Source organism: Meleagris gallopavo, chromosome 4 (assembly GCF_000146605.3).
Source record: "Meleagris gallopavo isolate NT-WF06-2002-E0010 breed Aviagen turkey brand Nicholas breeding stock chromosome 4, Turkey_5.1, whole genome shotgun sequence".
Taxonomy (NCBI): Eukaryota; Metazoa; Chordata; class Aves; order Galliformes; family Phasianidae; genus Meleagris; species Meleagris gallopavo.
This window is the reverse complement of record NC_015014.2, coordinates 54,641,254-54,658,404: the sequence shown is the minus strand read 5'-3', so window position 1 is coordinate 54,658,404 and position 17,151 is coordinate 54,641,254. Positions and strand designations below refer to the sequence as shown.

The following is a 17,151-nucleotide window of genomic DNA, read 5'->3' as shown; positions in this document are numbered from 1 at the left end:
AGGGAAGGGAAGGGAAGGGAAGGGAAGGGAAGGGAAGGGAAGGGAAGGGAAGGGAAGGGAAGGTTAACCTTTCCCAGTTATTTTGGTGAAAAGAAGAATAAACAAAGAAATAATAAGGTCTGAGGGACTAGGAAAGACAGGTCATAAGAATGATAAAAAGGAACCAGCCCAGGTTCAGTATCAAATTTCTAGGGCCTGAACATACAGGGGATTAACTGCTGTGATTGTTCTTGGGAAACAAATACAGCCATATACTATCAAAATCTTGTAGAAATGGTAATTACAGCCCCAGAAAGCAGCAGCCATTCAGAAGTCTTCATGTATGGGAATAACTTCTTCCAGCAGAAGTAGCCACAGTCCATTTGCACTTCACATGGTACTGAATACGGTTGTAAATTGCAAGAAAACAGGGGTATTAAACTATTGAGAATAAAACACTGGTTTCAAGAAATCTAGGGCCATACTCACTGTAGGCTCAAGCTGCTTCATGCTGTTTCAGTGATGGAAAGCATCTGTACACCCAACTTGGCTGGCCTGAAGCCACCAAAACTTCTATCATCTGCTACAAAAATGAGTTAATAGTTTCAGTGCACAAAACCTGGTTTGGGAACAGTGGTCCAAGTCCTCCAGCAGTTGGCGAAAGAAGCCATAGCACGCGTTACTTTGGAAAAAGCTTTGTGCTATTCAGTGTGTGCAGATGCTCTCCCTTGGCTCTGCCCTTGTCCCCATGTCAGTGCTGTCTGGGATTTGTGGGAAAGGAGCTTGCTTCTCATCGCTGCTCTCCAGACTCCAGAGCAGTGAAGAGAATTGGCAATTCCTCTTCAGTGACAGCAGTCAGAAAGACAGAAGGTCTTTAACCAAAAATAAAAATAAATGAGCCCCATTGTAGTAAAACTGCTTCTAGTGAAGTCATTTCTTTAGTATACCCTTTTGAAGACTCGCTTAATTGTGGCTCCATAATAAAGCATTATGGAAAACAGACTCTTCTTGTAAAATCTTTTTCTTAGTGTATGTGTATACACACACATATACAACAGTAGAAAGCACATACTTTGTTTCTTTCTTCTTCAGGCTGTGACCTTATTTATACTTTTCAGTTTTCCTGAACAGTTCTGAATAACAGCAGACAAGATTAAGAATTCAAGGTAGCTGCTGGTGAGGATGTTTGACTTAATCTATCTTGACTTCCCAATCTATGCATTTTAAATGCAGCATTTCTGCGTGGAACATGCATACCGCGTATCTATTTTAGTCACATGCACGCAGTGAAATAGCTGTGTGCACATGCAGATCATTTCTTTTCTTGTTTTTTAGCCAAATTAGGGGATCAAAGCAATGTAAACCCTTTTGTAATGAAACTTGAAGCCACATATAATGAAACCAGATAGTTTTTCCTTTCTGATCTAAAGGCTTTCCTGTTTTCAGGCATTACTATAAACCTACATCTTGGTCCAGTCTGTAACTTGGTCCAGCTTGGATTAGATTTGCAAACAGCTTGATGAATCTTGGATGATTTATAGCTTGAGGTAGAAAGAAAACAAACACTAAAATCTAAAGTTTGGCCTGCTTTAGGCTCAAAATTAAGCGTAACTTCCTTCTGACTCCTTTCGGATTTCTGTATCTTTTCAAATCCCAAAACGAAAGCACCACTGGATCTTAAAACCAGCAGTAAAGAGGTACAGCAGAGGTATGTGTAAGAACAAGTTCTAAGAATATCTTTTCTTTGTCTGGGAAATTTCCATTTAGGGTTACATGAGGAATTTGTACAGAGGAGATTAGGGAAAATATTTCTTCCTTAGTATCAAGAGCTGAAAGTGCTCTTCTTTGTTCAAAAGATGCATATCTATCAAAGAACACTTTATATACACCATCCACTAACTTTTTCATTCCCTTTTAATTCAGCTTACAAGGAAGATGACAAACATCAGCAGGGACCTGTTTAGTTAAGGGAAGCATAACATTCAAAAAAATCAATACAGATTTGTAAATAGAGAGTGGCTTAAACTTAGCATGAAAATAATGTGATTTATAACAGCTACAAGGGTTCCATTTCCTATCTACTTTGAAGTGTAGAGAGTCTAGATATAAGGTATGCCTTCGGAGAATAGGGGGATATCTATGAAGAATATTCTACACCACCATTTCACAAAGCAGATTATTTCAAATATGCTACTTTACTACTTAAAAACAAAAACAAACAAACAAAAAAACAACACAATAGGGCATCGTTTTTTCTTGAGAAATCATGCTGATTCTTTATATTTCCAGGTGCTGCCAATGCATTACACCTGGTGACACTCTTACCTGTGGGCCAGGCCAGCTCAGCTTTCAGCATCAGGAAGTAGAAAGAGTATATGCCAATGCCACAGGAAACAGCTGTGCAAAATACGCCTGGAGCAAAACCCAAGTAAGCAGATGTTTTGCTGCCTAGGACAAGTATGGGTGACACTCTGTCCACTTCAGGAGGAAGCTCGAAAAGAGGTAAGTGAAGAAAGTTTGTGTAAGTTTGTGTAATCTAGAGTTTGTCCAGAAGGAATGGGGAGTACACTTTGAGACGCCTTAATTTTCAGGTAACTAGTAATATCAACATCCACACATCTAAAAGAATGTAATACTGAGGGAATCTCTGATTCCTTTGATAAAAAGTTTTGTGTCTACGAACCACTAAAATTGCAGAAGTGTGGGCCTACAAGCCTGAAAGCACAACTCTGTCAGTTATCAAACTTGAATTCCTGGGCTAAAAGGATTTTGATTTGCATCACATTACAATACATTCAGTATTTACTTTCTCTATCTTATTTAGAGGTATCCTAAAAAAAGAGATCAGTGCTCCTGTTCCCATAGCTCATGCTTTCTCTTGTTATCAATAGTGCTACTCTCAATATATATAGGGACGGTTGAGGCTCAACAAATAGCCGCGGAATAATTCACATCCCATGTAAGGTTAACTATACTAAAATCCATTTAGCCACTTTTTAAAATACACATGAATCCTTTATTCAATCTAGATCAAAATGCTGTTTTCTTCTATCTGAGGGATGAAAATTTATCTAATAGATACAGAAAAAAATTCACATAATTATCCCGGTTGGATGTGAAGTTTCCTTCCATCTTTGATCTATAATGTAGTAACATGTCAGCTAGACCAAAGTAGTTTTATGTGCAGGAAATAAGACAAGCTGAGTAGCTTCATGGTTAATTGATTAAAAGGTTCTAAAGAAGGTGCAAGATCAAAGAGCAACTTAATGGTTTTATGTTACTCTAGAGAACTGTTGGTCCACTTGTCTGACTAAGGCTGACCTTGGGCAATGAAGTAACAGGCAATTAAAAAAAAATGCAAAACTAAAACACAGATCATATATATCTAGTTCAGTATCCTTATTTCTTTTAACAGGTTATAGGTGGCACACCCCAGTGCACTGAGACAAGTAGCATTTTGTTATCCTTTTATGCTATACAGACTAAATATTGAGAACAGAAAATTGACTGTTGCCTGTATCTGCCCTGAAGAGGAAAAAAAAGGCACAGCAACTTAGAATCACAGCATGCCATGCTACTGGTTAAAACCGTATAAAAGCAAACAAGTAGATAAAGTATAGCTGAAGGGCAGTTCTTTACTAAGTAGAGTCCTTGGTTTGCAGAATCACTGAGTTCCATCAACAGTCCTCAATGACACTGGGAACGGATGTTTACGGTTTACAGGATTTGCTCATTCTTCGAAGTGCATTAGAAAACAGGAATTGCTCTCAAGTTTGCAATAATGGGCAGGGGAAGAAGGAAAAAATGTGTTAATGCATTGACTCATAAAGAAGAATTTCATAATGCTATTCTCTAAATGACAGTTTAAAACAGCAATGCTTTCTGGTTAGGCTGTCATCACTAGGCTATTCAAGACTCTCATGAGCACAGTTTAGTTTATGTCTTCTGAATACGAGCATTATACAGAGCAAAAGAGAAATACTGAGAATATTAGGCAAAGGAAAAAAAAATTCACACAATAACACTTCTGGAGCTGCACCAGGACTTGAATCCAAAAAGTAAAAGAGTTCTGGTCTACTGTGGATTTTGTACCCACAATGGATGGTATTTTGCTTTATTTGAACAAGTCAATCAATTAAGGCACCAGGACTAAGATTGAAGCTAGACAGAATATGACACTCATTTCTACCAATAACTCAGTATCCTGTGCTTGAGCTTCTGGAAAACATTTCAGGTGCTTACAGCACTCCTACCCTTTCCTAGAAATGGCTTCACAAGTCAAATGCAGAGTTAAATCAGAGGGGAAAAAGCAGACATTTTTTCCTGCTTTGCGTTAGTTTCATTCTTACCAAAACTAAGGTACTGCTATGTTTTTCCATGTATTTTCTAATGCTGAAATAGATGCTCTCACCCCACACTGACCAAATCTCAGCCAATTACTGTGAAGTCTGCCCCCTTCCTCTCTCAGCTATGCTATGGTCTCTGCCTTTGCAGAGAGTCCTTCCTCTCCAGTTATGTCCATTCTGGTGTCTAGATCTTGGCCATATGACAGAAGGTATCGCAAGATGCCCAACACTAACATCAAAAATATGAAAGCATCACTGACTCTCAGTGCTATTTCACTTCAGGGAAAGCCATTCTATTAGAGTCATCTAGCAATGATCTACATGGTCACAGAAAATGTCACAAGATACAGCAGCTTGCAAAGACTCCGCTCATCTCTTGATTATAAATCAATTAGCACAGCTGACCACTATGTTGTTGACATTGTAGTATGTTTTACCTTTAATGTTCTCTTTTTACATGAACATGACTTTCAGGTCAAGGATGTAGAAGTTCCCCGTTGTTCTATTTACTTAAAACAAACAAACAAACCCTTACTACTGCTCCCCTGGCCTGCTCCACAAAGACAAAAACTCTTCTTGAGCTGACCAGCTGACAGCTCTGCTAAGTGCCCGATAAGCTGCCTTTCCCGGGTCACTGCAAGTGGGAACTTCTGAGCTGTGTAATGGGATTAGCGTTCCCACACCATTCCCGTAGAGCCTATTGTTGAAAGAGGAATGGTTTTATTCATGGCAACAAGTCAAATACAAACTCTTGGCAATCAAATTAAGAAAAAATAAACAAGCAAATGGAGTTCTGGCAGAATTGGGGATTTGCCCATTTGGAAATTTCTTTGTAAGTTGATGGAGAAGTTGACTGATCTGGAATGGACCACAACATTTACAAAAGATACAAAGAATAACTCTTTACAGACTCTTCTTTTATATATAAGATCCTTCATGACTACAAAGCCTGTTCCTTCACAAAGATCCTATAAAACTACAATCCTAACCCAGTAGCATATCTTTGAGATGGGAGGAAGAATAGTAGAAGAGCACTGAATTAATTATTTTATAATTTTTTAAGTACCAACACCAGGGAATTGTTGTGATTTAAGGATAAAATAAATTTAAATGCACAAATTCCCTTTATTGGAATATAAATAGTGCCTTCAGGACACATAAAAGCACTGAACTGGGCCTGGCAGAATCAGCTTTATTGTATTCTACCGTGTAGAAACAATTACTTCAGTTCAAATTGCCATATGCCATTTTTAAGGCTGATCAAGTTCAGTCTTATGATTGTAAACTATTTTGTAGTTGAGAGGTAGATCCAAAGATTTGTGGTTAATATTGTCTTGAGCTTTTCTTCTGTAGCCTAAAGTTCTCTTTTTGTTTTCCTCTAGCCATGGAAGCTTTTGTTCTCATGCAAAATTTTACAGCCAGACTTCCAGTCTGAGCACTTTTCACAATTCTTTTCTCAATTCCATTCTCCAAATTAGTATTCTCCAAATGGTTCTGCTTCAGTGCTTAACAGTGCTTTGAAGAGACCCACTGGAATTGGTACTTCCTATTTTGTTTTTCTACATCTTCAGTGGATCCGATATGTTTGCGGTGTGCTGTTATCAACAGATTGCCACTGAGGATCTGATTATCACCTTTACTACATGGTGCTTCTATTTTTCATAAGAATTCTGTAGCCACCAACACAATTACAATGCACATGCACAGACATTTGAACTTTGGGCTTCTTCAGCTTCGTGAATCCTTCAGACTGCAGTTACTGATATGGTATCTTCACATACCAAGTTTTTGCTTCTGCATCTACCAACCACCTTGGGAAATAGGTATGGCATTATACAGAGACTCACAAACTAAGCCCAACTGAGAAATGGGCTGAATTATGCTGAGGCAGAGCTATATAGTACAGATATACCTCTTTAGGGACAAGCACAAACCTCTCTGAAAGGAGTTAGATTATGCTGTGTAGTCCTATCAGCTCAGCTGGAACTAATTTGGGAAACCCTCATCACTAAATAATGTGATTTTAAGTCTGGAATATCTCAGAGTTTTACAAAAACAAGAATTTTCTCTTACTAAAAAAACTATTGAGCTTTCAGATTGCAGAGAGGATTTCTACTACCTGCAGCCACCACAGCAGGAACCAGAGCACAGTGGAGTTAATAAGCCCAGTCAGAACTTGAGGAGAACTAATGAACTCTCATGGCCTTCTTAATACCTGTGAGGAGCCATGCAGTTTTCTTGACAGCCTTTTCCCCATCATTTGAGGTCCTGCAGTGCAACGTTGAGCAGCAGGCAGTCTATAGGCCTCATTAATACCAAGCCCTGCTCCACACAGGCTCGGCCCAGTGCTTCTGGATCACAATGGGCACTGGAAGCAGCACTGCAAAGGTACCTGCTCCATACTTCATTTTGTGGGCTCTCACGGCACAGCTCATTCTCCAGACTCTGCTCCCAGGATTTGCTCTGCTTAGTGGCCCAGAAATTCTTCAGAAACTTTTATTTGCACCAGTAAAACTGACAGAAGTAATAACATACATACACACCAAAACTGAAATTCCAGGATATGTTTAGGATTTAGGTAAAGAGATCAGTCTCACCAATAAAATATTTTTAGCTTGTCAAAGTAGTAGACTCATCCTTTTTTTTTCTTGGGAAGATCCTGAAACCAAGAGTACTAAAAAACCCCAGAATATTCATGGTTGAGATGTGAAAAAGACCACTTAAACAGTAGAAAACAAAGAGTATGTTTAAATGATAATTCCTTTTTCCTTCCTCAACTTAAGAAAAAAAATACAGTATTAAGCAAGTTCCCCACTATTGTGATGTTACTGCCACAACTTCTAAGCCATATCATAAAATTATTTGAATGAAAATTTGCACATTAGTGGAAAAAGGTGTTGTAAATAGAGTCATGGAATCATACAATCACCAAGATTGGAAAAGACCTCCAAGATCATCCAGTCCAACCATTCACCTACCACCAATATTTCCCCACTAAACCATGTCCCTTTGTACAACATTTAAATGTTTCTTGAACACCTCTAAGGATGGTGACTCAAGCAACTCCCTGGGCAGCCCATTCCAGTGCCTGACCACTGTTTTGGAGAAGAAATTTTTCCTAATATCTAGCCTGTATCTTCTCTGGTACAACTTGAGGCCATTCCCTCTCATCCTATCTCTAGTTACATAGGAGAAAAGGCTGACCCCTACCTCACCAGAACCTCCTTTCAGGCACTTCTAGAGAGCTATAAGGTCTCCCCTGAGCCTCCACTTTGCCAGGCTAAACAATGCCAGTTTCTTCAGCTGCTCCCCATAAGACCACACTCGAGACCCCTCACTAGCTTCTGGACAATCCCCAGAGTCTCAATGCCCTTCTTGTAGTGAGGGGCTCAAAATTGAACAGAGTACTCAAGGTGCAGCCTTCATGAGCACTGAGTACAGGATTATCACTTCCCTGCTCCTGCTGGCAACACTATTTTGGACACAAGCCAGGATGCCATTGACCTTCTTGACCACCTGAGCACTTTACTGGCTCGTGTTTAGTTGAGCACTGATGAACATTCCTAGGTCCATTTCTTCTACTCAGTTTTCCAGCCACTCTGCCCTAAGCCTATAGCATTGCCTGGGGTTGTTGTGGCCAACGTGCAGAACCCAGCACTTGGTCTTGTTGGCCCATTGGGCTCAGCCCAGTGGTCCAGCCTGTCCAGATCCCTCTGGATTTAACTCCATTCACCACCACTCTGTGGGCCTGGCCATGCAGCCAGTTCTTTACCCAGCAAAGTGTGTGTCTATCCAAGCCATGGGCTGCCAGCTTCTCTCAGAGAATACTGAGGGGGACAGTGTCAAAGGCTTTGCTGAAGTCCTGCCTTTAATGAGCCCATGTTGGACGAGCCTTATCCCCCAGTTGTCCCGCACATGCCATGTGATCTCACTCAAAACAATCTGCTCCATAATCTTTCCAGGCACTGAAGTCAGATTAACAGGCCTCTGTTCCCCAGATCCTCCTTACAGCCCTTCATGTAGATGGGAGTCACGTTGGCAAACCTTCAATCCTCTGGGACTTTTCTGGCTGACCAGGAATACTGATAGATGGTGGAAAGCGGCTTGGCAATCACTTCTGCCAGCTTCCTCAGCACCCTTGGGTGGATCCAATAAATAATATTGCTATTATTTATTTAGAATCAAAGAAATAATTAAAGCAATGAAAAAACACTCATACAGCACTCCTCACCCTTGACAGACAATTAGTACTCAGCAAAAGCCACAGAGCATTGAAATAATTATTCAAATAAGAATGTGGCTAGTAAGAATAAGTAAAAACATCCCTTCCCCCCCCCCAAAAAAAAAAAGTAAAAAAAAAAAGAAAGAACTGGCAAGCTAACCTTCCCACTCAAACTTTTCTTCAATTCTTGGTGAATGCACAAAACCTATCCCATTAGACGCAGTCCTTTTGTGACTGCTTAAAGACACCGGTGTGTATTTACTTTTATTCAGCCTCCATTGATTGCTTCCCTTTTCACATGAATAACAGCACTAAGTAATCATTTGTGGAAGTCATCATTGCAACAGTGTGCAAGACTAATTTTGACATTATAACTTGCATGGTCATTTTAGAAGTACATTCAGGATGTATATGTTAAACAAAATGGACAGACACACAGAATGTAATCATACTTCAGGACACAAGAACATATTTTACTAGCACTTTCAGTGGGACATGATGCTTATGGTTCCATTTTCAATGTTCTGAATTGAAACTTTTTGTAAATGAAGAAAAGAAGGAAGACAGAAGAAAAAAAATCTCAGGGTCTTTTGTGTGTAGTGAAATTTCTGTATATATAATATGAGCTACACAACAGTTATAAAGCACTACATATAGACTGAAGTGCTTTGCATTACTGATTAAGAAAGCTGTAACTATTTAAACAAATCGTAATTTTACAGAACATTTATACAAGTTAAAACACAAAAAGTTTGTGATTTTCGGAATAGAGATGGAATTAGGATTCTGGGAAATGACACCATACTTTTCATAATCTGAAAAATAATTGTGAGATGACATAAACTTGACATACTCTTGCTGCAATCTTGAAGGAGCCTGAGAAGAACTATTTGGTAAGAAACAAAACTAGCAAGTAGAAAGTTCACAACCAATAAAGGAAAAAGTAGGGGTGAGCTGTGAGACTCCCTGCCACAATAAAATATAAAAGTCCCCTGGGGTTGAACAGGATACCAGATGTCACAGAAGAGAAATCCTCTGAAGATTACTGAATATATAGAATCACCCCTGGCTCAGAATGTCCCTGAGTGTCAAAAAGCTGAAAGGATGGGAGAATACTTACGGGAAACATTAAGAACAGTTGCTCTTGTTCAACTAGTAGTCCCTACATACCCTTTCTGATTGCTCAAGATAGGACCCAATTACAAGACATCATGATATACTAATCTTTGATCCGGTCCAGCACTCATACCAACAAAATTCTTTCTGTTCATAACTTGTCATTTCTCTTTTCAAGTCTCCTCTCAGATCAGATGTTAGAAATGCAAATAACCAAAATGATGTCTGAATTATGGGAACTATAATCCATGGAGAGGAAGTCTAAACATCTGAACTTGAAGCCTTTGCTGTGCTCTGCTGGTGGTTCCTCTTTGGTGCACTCATTCACCCACTCATGCAGCCTTTTTCACTACTTTTATGTAGCTCTCCAGAGGAAAGACTCCCCAGAAAGGTTTTAATTCTTCCTACTCCAACACCCAATACAGCAAGCGGCAATGGGGCAGCACTGCTCCCCTAGTGTCATTCCTGTGTGGGAAGGGACAGAGGCTGTGGTTGTTTCATCAACACTTTCTGGGGAAAAAAAAAAAGAAAAAGAAAAAGAAAAAAGAAAAAGAGAGATGAAAACTATTACTGTCATTTTTGATTCTCTATATCACTGCATCATTTAATCACGACTGTTACCACAACTCCCATCCTTGTCACCATCACAACACTCCTAGGCTGCCACTAGTTCTCAGCCTCCAAACTGAACTGTGTGCTATGGACCATAAGCCTGCCTTTCAAACTGTCTCTATATCATAAAAAAAGAACTCTTCCTACCATCCTTGGACTTGTTATCTCAAGTGCCAGCTGTGCCTGCTATGTGGGAGATGTTAAATGCTTTTGTGCTGCAGCACATCCAAGCTGTGTGTGCCTCAGAGCACAGCCTGATGTTCTCTCTCCTATGTCTGACAGAGAAATGAGAATTTTGTGGACTTAAAAGCTGAAACGTCTGCTAATGTTATGAAAGATAGCGCTATGTCCAACTATAGCTTCTGCAGACACATTTTTGGCTAGTCAGAGCAACAACTCTGCCCGGTATGTTTTCTTCAGACCAAGGACTCCAGACTGCATGTTCTTACTCCTGTAGCTGGAACACACACACAAAAGCAGAAGTAGAGATACTCTCATGATGATTTGTGAATTTGTGAAGGATATTTTTCATTGTTATTATTATTTGCCTCATCCTGTGAAGGGCTATAAGGTTCAGTAAAACTGTTCTTGTTCAATACTTTATATATCACTACTGATCCTTGACCTACAGAGGGAAAGAACTGGTAAAATCTTTCCTAACAAAGAATGCAATTTCTCTGACAACTGAACTATGAAAAACTTCCATTTCCACTTAACAAACTCTTCTATTTTTCAACCTCTGATATTTTGACTTTTGCCTTGTTTGTCTCTCCAAAGTGAGAGGCTACAGAACAATGCAGAGCAGCCGCTTTCTCAAAGGGCAGAAGTGGCAAGGAAAGACAGGGAATGATTGCCACCAAGTGGAGAAATACAAAACTGCACGGTATGCCTGTGCATCGCTTCTTTCCCTGCGCAATCCTGGGGAAAACATGTCAAACAGCTCTCACTGCACCACTCTAAGAATCAGCTGCAACTTCTCACCATTTGCTTGACTATTTCCAAAGCATATTTTAAACTACATGTATCCTGCCTCAGAAAGTTAGTAGTTTTGATTTTCAAATAGTTAATGTAGTTCATCATTTGGTGAGCACAGGTAAAGCCTGTACACGTCTGTCTTGCATTTAAAGAACACTGCCCCATGAATAATAATAATAACACCGTGATTTTTCCATAACACAGTGAGCCCTCTAATTCCTGGCTGCTACTGCCTCTACATTTTTTTCTTTAGCTTTGGACACTCTGAGCACTGAGTTCCATAAAAGAAGACACAGATATAAATTCTTTTTTTTTTTTCCCCCCCCCGAAGTGTCCTGCCCCTAACTTTCTCTAAAACCACATCTTTCTTCTTTACATTTTCCAGGACTTTGTGCAGACCGCTGCCTACTCAACTTTTGTACTTTCTGTGAATCTTGTTCTTAGCTGTTTAAGCATTCACACTTTGTGGTAAGGACTCCTGAAACTTAACTTAGGGAAGGAGATCCTGATGAAAAGCACTGAGGCAGAAAAGTAAGCATCATAAAACTATGACTTACATACAATTACTCAAAGAAATACAGCTTCCTAACTCTTTTGACTAAACTAATGGGAATGATTTTCTATGCATAATTAAGCAAAGTACTCTTACATAAGTAGCTGTAATTGCAAGAAACAGCAATAGAAACGATCTGGAAGATGGCAAAGGAATGTATTGTCCTTCCAGAGCAATTTGTACTGCCTGTAAATATAACTTTAATATCAATGGTCTCAATAGGAGTATTTAAAAGAATTGGCAAAAAAGAAACTAACAAAAACCAAAAAACATACGTCCTGATATGTCTCTTTTTAATCCTAATTTCATTTCTCAGGACGTATAATTTATTGATTGGTCGGTGTAACTGGCCTTCTTTGGCTCCTGATAGTACTAGCTTACTATGGGAGAAAAAAACCACTGGTGCCATGTGTGGGTGATGGCAAAGGCTGCATAACCAAACCATTTTAGAGGCTTTAAGCATTTGAATAAATAATGAAAAGTGAAGCAATGTTGCCCACACAACTTCTTAACCTCACACAGCTTTGCACCTTAGCTCAAGGAAAACAGCAGGGTAGTGGTAGAGACCTGTGTGTTAATGATATCCATAAAGATTCGGTCCCTAAATTTGTCTGTTATACACATATTTTTGTTACTCTACAACATCAAGAAATGCAAATATTCCAGTGGGGCTATCTATTTCTTGGGAGTTTGCCTCTCCTAACTCTTAGGAGTTTTACATCCCCTAATCCAGCATCCTCCCAGCAATTTAGCGCTTAATAATAGGCAATCTAGTCATTTCTGATGTATTAAAGCAGAATATAAGCATCTACGGACAGTTATCTGAAATTCTTCAACTGAAATGGCTCTCTTTCACACCAATTTTCACTGAGGATATAACAAATATTTACAGGTCCATCAACTTTTGACAGGTACTGAACCAGTCATCTGATACGGTATACTTAATATTTGTCTATGAAAGTGGCTTGAGAAAAGAATCATAGAATCACAGAATCACTCAGGGTGGAAAAGACCTTAAGATCGAGTCCAACCACGATCTAACCGTATCACCCTAACTAACAACCCTCTACTAAATCATGTCCCTGCGCACCACATCCAAATGGATTTTAAACACATCCAGGGATGGTGACTCAATCACCTCCCTGGGGAGCCTATTCCACTACATGGAATCTAGCATCTAAACCTGTGTAGAAGAAACTCAAAATCTACAACAAGGTTTCTACACTCTGCTCTGTAGCTCACATTTATTTCCAAATGCTGTATAATAAATCCTCTTTTTATAGAGTACTCTTTCTAAAGCAAATAGAGAGGTGAAGTAAGGAGAAAAACTCTGGGGAAGGTATTTGAACACTATGTAAAGAAAACACAAATTATTTCTGTTTTTTTTTCTTTTGCTTATTTTGATCAATATGAAAGGTTTATGACAGTTAAACAAAATAAAAAATACATAATGGAGAAAATAATAGCAATTGGAGCTAACGTTATGTATGTACACAACAGTAAGAGTAGAACGTTACACCATATTTAACACTACAAAGTGATAACATTGTGATGGAGAAAAATAAATAAAATAATTTGCTATATTTTTTATTATGGTATCTTAATGTTTTGCTGTTAAGGTGTATTTTTTTCCTTCTAAATTGTCCATCCCCCAAATATGTTTAAAATTTTACAGACTGGTTTCTATAACAACTAACAAAAATGAGAGACATTATGAAAGACATTTTGACACTTATTTGTTGACCTTATGCCTGAAGATTTGCATGAAGGCAACTTCTTTAGAACCAGCTAAGATAATGTGAGGATTTTCCCCAGTTCAAGAGATGAACTGCCCACCATGTCACCCCCCCGAGGGACACCTCCATCAGGCATCCACATCAGCATCTCTCAGTCCTTGATTTGATGCATCATTTCCCTGAAGAGGAATGAAGACTGTATATTCCATGTCTAAAGTATGGCAGCAATCCCTGTTATACTGTAAATACTGATGTACTGTAATGCTCCTCTATTTTTCATTTTCCAGGAAACTGACTGAACGCTGAGTAAATCTCTGCTCTTGAACAGAAACTGAGTCTTACTTGTTCTTCTACAACCCAGTAGCTTCTATGCCTCCAGGAACTCAGTGGGAGTTGCTGACTCCACAGAGCTGATCAGTGGTATTTTGCTTCAGACAACACAGCAGTTCATACCTCCTACTGACTTAGGAATTATAGTACTACTTTTTTCCATCACTGAACGTAGCTGTAGTTTATTCTGTACTCACAAAAGCTACTACAGCAGATACAGGATGGAAATGATACTATAATAGCTGAGCCAAAAATAAACCTCATGCAGAAAATCAGTTCTTTTTCATCATTATGGAGACAAGCACACTGATCTGCGTTTTTAAGGTCATTTTCAAAGAACAATAGGATAATGCTTTAAAAATACTGTATTGTTCTGAGATCCTCTCCAGATTATAACATTTATTAATAGAAGGACATCAATTATTCAATTGCCTTTAATATTGTGGAACAATAAACAACTTCTGTGAAAGTACTGTAATTTCTTCTCATTAAAAGATTTATATATAAAGCAGAAATCTTCTCAGTTTCTCTAGCATTAATTTTAACATTTTTTCTTTTGCATTTCCACTTCACACTGATAAAAGGGCATTAAATTAGGCAGCCCCATCTGAACTCTGCAAATGTCCTCACAACTTCCAATTACTGGCAGATACAAACTATTTATGTTGGATAAAAGCAAGTATGAAATGCCAACATTGGCTAAAATCTAAGGCTGATGGTAGTTTTCAAAAAAGCAGCTGACAACTGTTTTCAACTCTGTCAGTGCATTTTCCTGTTTTTGTGGAAAACCAAGAGAACAGACTATCTTATCCATTAGTGAAGTCACATTCAGTTCCCTGCTATAAATTACAGAAGTGAAAAAGAATATGTGATTCTGGAAAGATTGTATCCCACACAATTTAAGCAAACAAGAAAAATGTCTTGCTTGGAGATTTACTGCAGAGTGCGTGAAAGAATAAACACTTTTCTTGAGGAAGGCAAAAATGCATTCTGATGATTTACTGGGTTCGCAGAAGACAAAAATGTATCCTGTTACTCAAAAGGTCATTTACTACATGCAGATGTGTTTTTATATGAATAAATACTGTATTTATCACACAAATTCAGTATAATTCGAGTGGGCTAACTAAAAATATATATATATATATTTTCTGTACTGATAATTGAAACAGAAATGACTGCAAAGAGAATGTGGCAAGTAATATTCAGCATATTTTTATTTATATTGTCACAGTCCACTTGATTCAATGAGACTATTGATGGAAGCCAAGGGGAAGGCTTGGGCTGGGCACAGTTGGGCTGTAACGGGGAAAGGCAGGCTGGTGGCAGATATTAGCACTGAGGTGACGGAGGACGAGCAGACGACCTTCACCCCCCACGCAGCAGCCTCAGGCAAGCCACCCTCCATTCCAACCGGAGGCGGGTCCCGCGCACGCCCTTCCACCGCGCATGCTCCGCCCGCCCCGGGCTCGGCCTGCCGAGGAATGTTGGGCGCCCGGCGGCCCATAGTTTCCCCGGCAACCGGCAGGAAGCGGTGCCGCGCGTGGGGCTGCGCGCCGCCGGGCCACGGGGGGATCGCGGAAAACGAGGCATTGCTGCTGCTCCCTTTCTCTGCCCCAGCTGCGCTCCGGGAGAGGGCTCATACAGCGGGGTAAGTGAGCAGCTTCACCTTTACACCCTGCTTACTGCCAGTCTGCCTTTTATACGTCGCTTCCAGAAACCAAACCCGGGCCTCCTTTTTTTTCTGTTTTGAAAGACATCTTTCAAATGTGCTTCTGCCTCGTTTCTATTTATGGGTTCCTGTCATTTGCGTGAAGTCTGTCCTCTGCCAGTAGGATGATTAACCTAGGTATCAAGCTTTAGCAAAAGCTGTGCTCTTGGTTTGTACATATCCTTCATCACTTTCCTAACTCCCATCTTTACTTTTGTCCCAAAGGGCTGATCTGCCAGTTGTCACTTATTTTTTTATTGCATTTTCTGTGATGGTGTGAGCAGTGACTTGAAATGCATCTAGAATTGTTGTTACTTAAAACAGTATTATAAGTTCTCTGCACGTATCTTAATTGCTTCTTGGAAGTGGAGAGAGTCTGAGTGCTTCTGAACATGTGGTTCAACAGATCTGAGTGCAAGGCCTTGCACCTGGATTGTCGCAACCCCTACTACCAATACAAGGATTGAGCACAGCTCTGCCAAAAGGAACTTGAAGGTACTGGTGGATGTGAAACTGGACACGAGTCAGCAATGTGCCCTTGCTGCCCAGAAAGCCAACCGTATCCTGAGCTGCATCAAAAGCAGCGTGGCCAGCAGGGCAAGGGAAGGTGATTCTGCCCATCTGATCTGTGCTGGTGAGGACTAACCTGCAGTACTGTGTCCAAATGTGGAGTCCTCAGTACAGGAGAGACATGGAGCTGTTCAAGCATGTCCAGAGGAGGGCAGTAAAAATGCTCCAAGAGATGGAACACCTCTCCTATGAGGATTGGCTGAGAGATTGGGGGCTGTTCAGTCTGGAGAAGGGAAGGTTCCTTGGTGACCTGATAATGGCCTTTCTGTATCTACAGAGGAGCTGTAAGAAAGAAGGGGATAGACTCTTCAGCAGGATCTGTTATGATATGATATGGGAAATCACACAGAATCGCACACAGAATGGCCAGGGTTGGAAGGGACCTCAAGGATTATGAATCTCCAACCCCCCTGCCACATGCACGGCCACCAACCTCCACATTTAATACTAGACCAGGCTTCTCAGGGTCCCATCCAATCTGGCCTTGAACACCTCCAGGGATGGAGCATCCACAACCTCTCTAGGCAGCCTGTTCCAGCACCTCACCACTCTCTCTGTAAAGAATTTCCCCCTGACATCCAACCTAAATCTGTTTGTAGGCTCCCTTTAGGTATTGAAAGGCTGCAACGAGGTCACCCCGCAGCTGCCTTTTCTCCAGGCTGAACAAGCCCAGCTCCCTCAGCCTGTCTTCATAGGGGAGGTGCTCCAGTCCCCTGATCATCTTTGTGGCCCTCCTCTGGACCCTCTCCAACAGCTCTGTCTTTCTCGTACTGGGGGCTCCAGACCTGGACACAGTACTCCAGATGAGGCCTCACAAGAGCAGATTAGTGGGGGACAATCACTTCCCGGTCCCTGCTGGCCACCCCTCTTTTGATGGAGCCCAGGATCCATTTGCCTTCTGAGCCTCAAGGGCGCATTGCTGGCTCGTTATGTTTTTCATCTATCAAGACCCCCAGGTCCTTCTCTGCAGGGCTGTTCTCAAGGACCGCTCCTTCCAGTCT

The 17,151-nt window shown here is 40.4% G+C and overlaps 1 protein-coding gene across 1 annotated transcript in view; it reads left to right on the top strand.

The window, feature by feature from the left end:
* Nucleotides 1-14,852: 14,852 nt before the first annotated feature.
* Nucleotides 14,853-17,151, top strand: part of PACRGL (parkin coregulated like) — a 17,182-nt gene continuing 14,883 nt past the window's right edge. Inside the window, 3 exon segments of the mRNA XM_031553286.1 lie at nucleotides 14,853-14,874; nucleotides 15,222-15,431; nucleotides 15,434-15,520. Of these exon segments, the coding sequence (XP_031409146.1) occupies nucleotides 14,853-14,874; nucleotides 15,222-15,431; nucleotides 15,434-15,520 (319 nt within the window).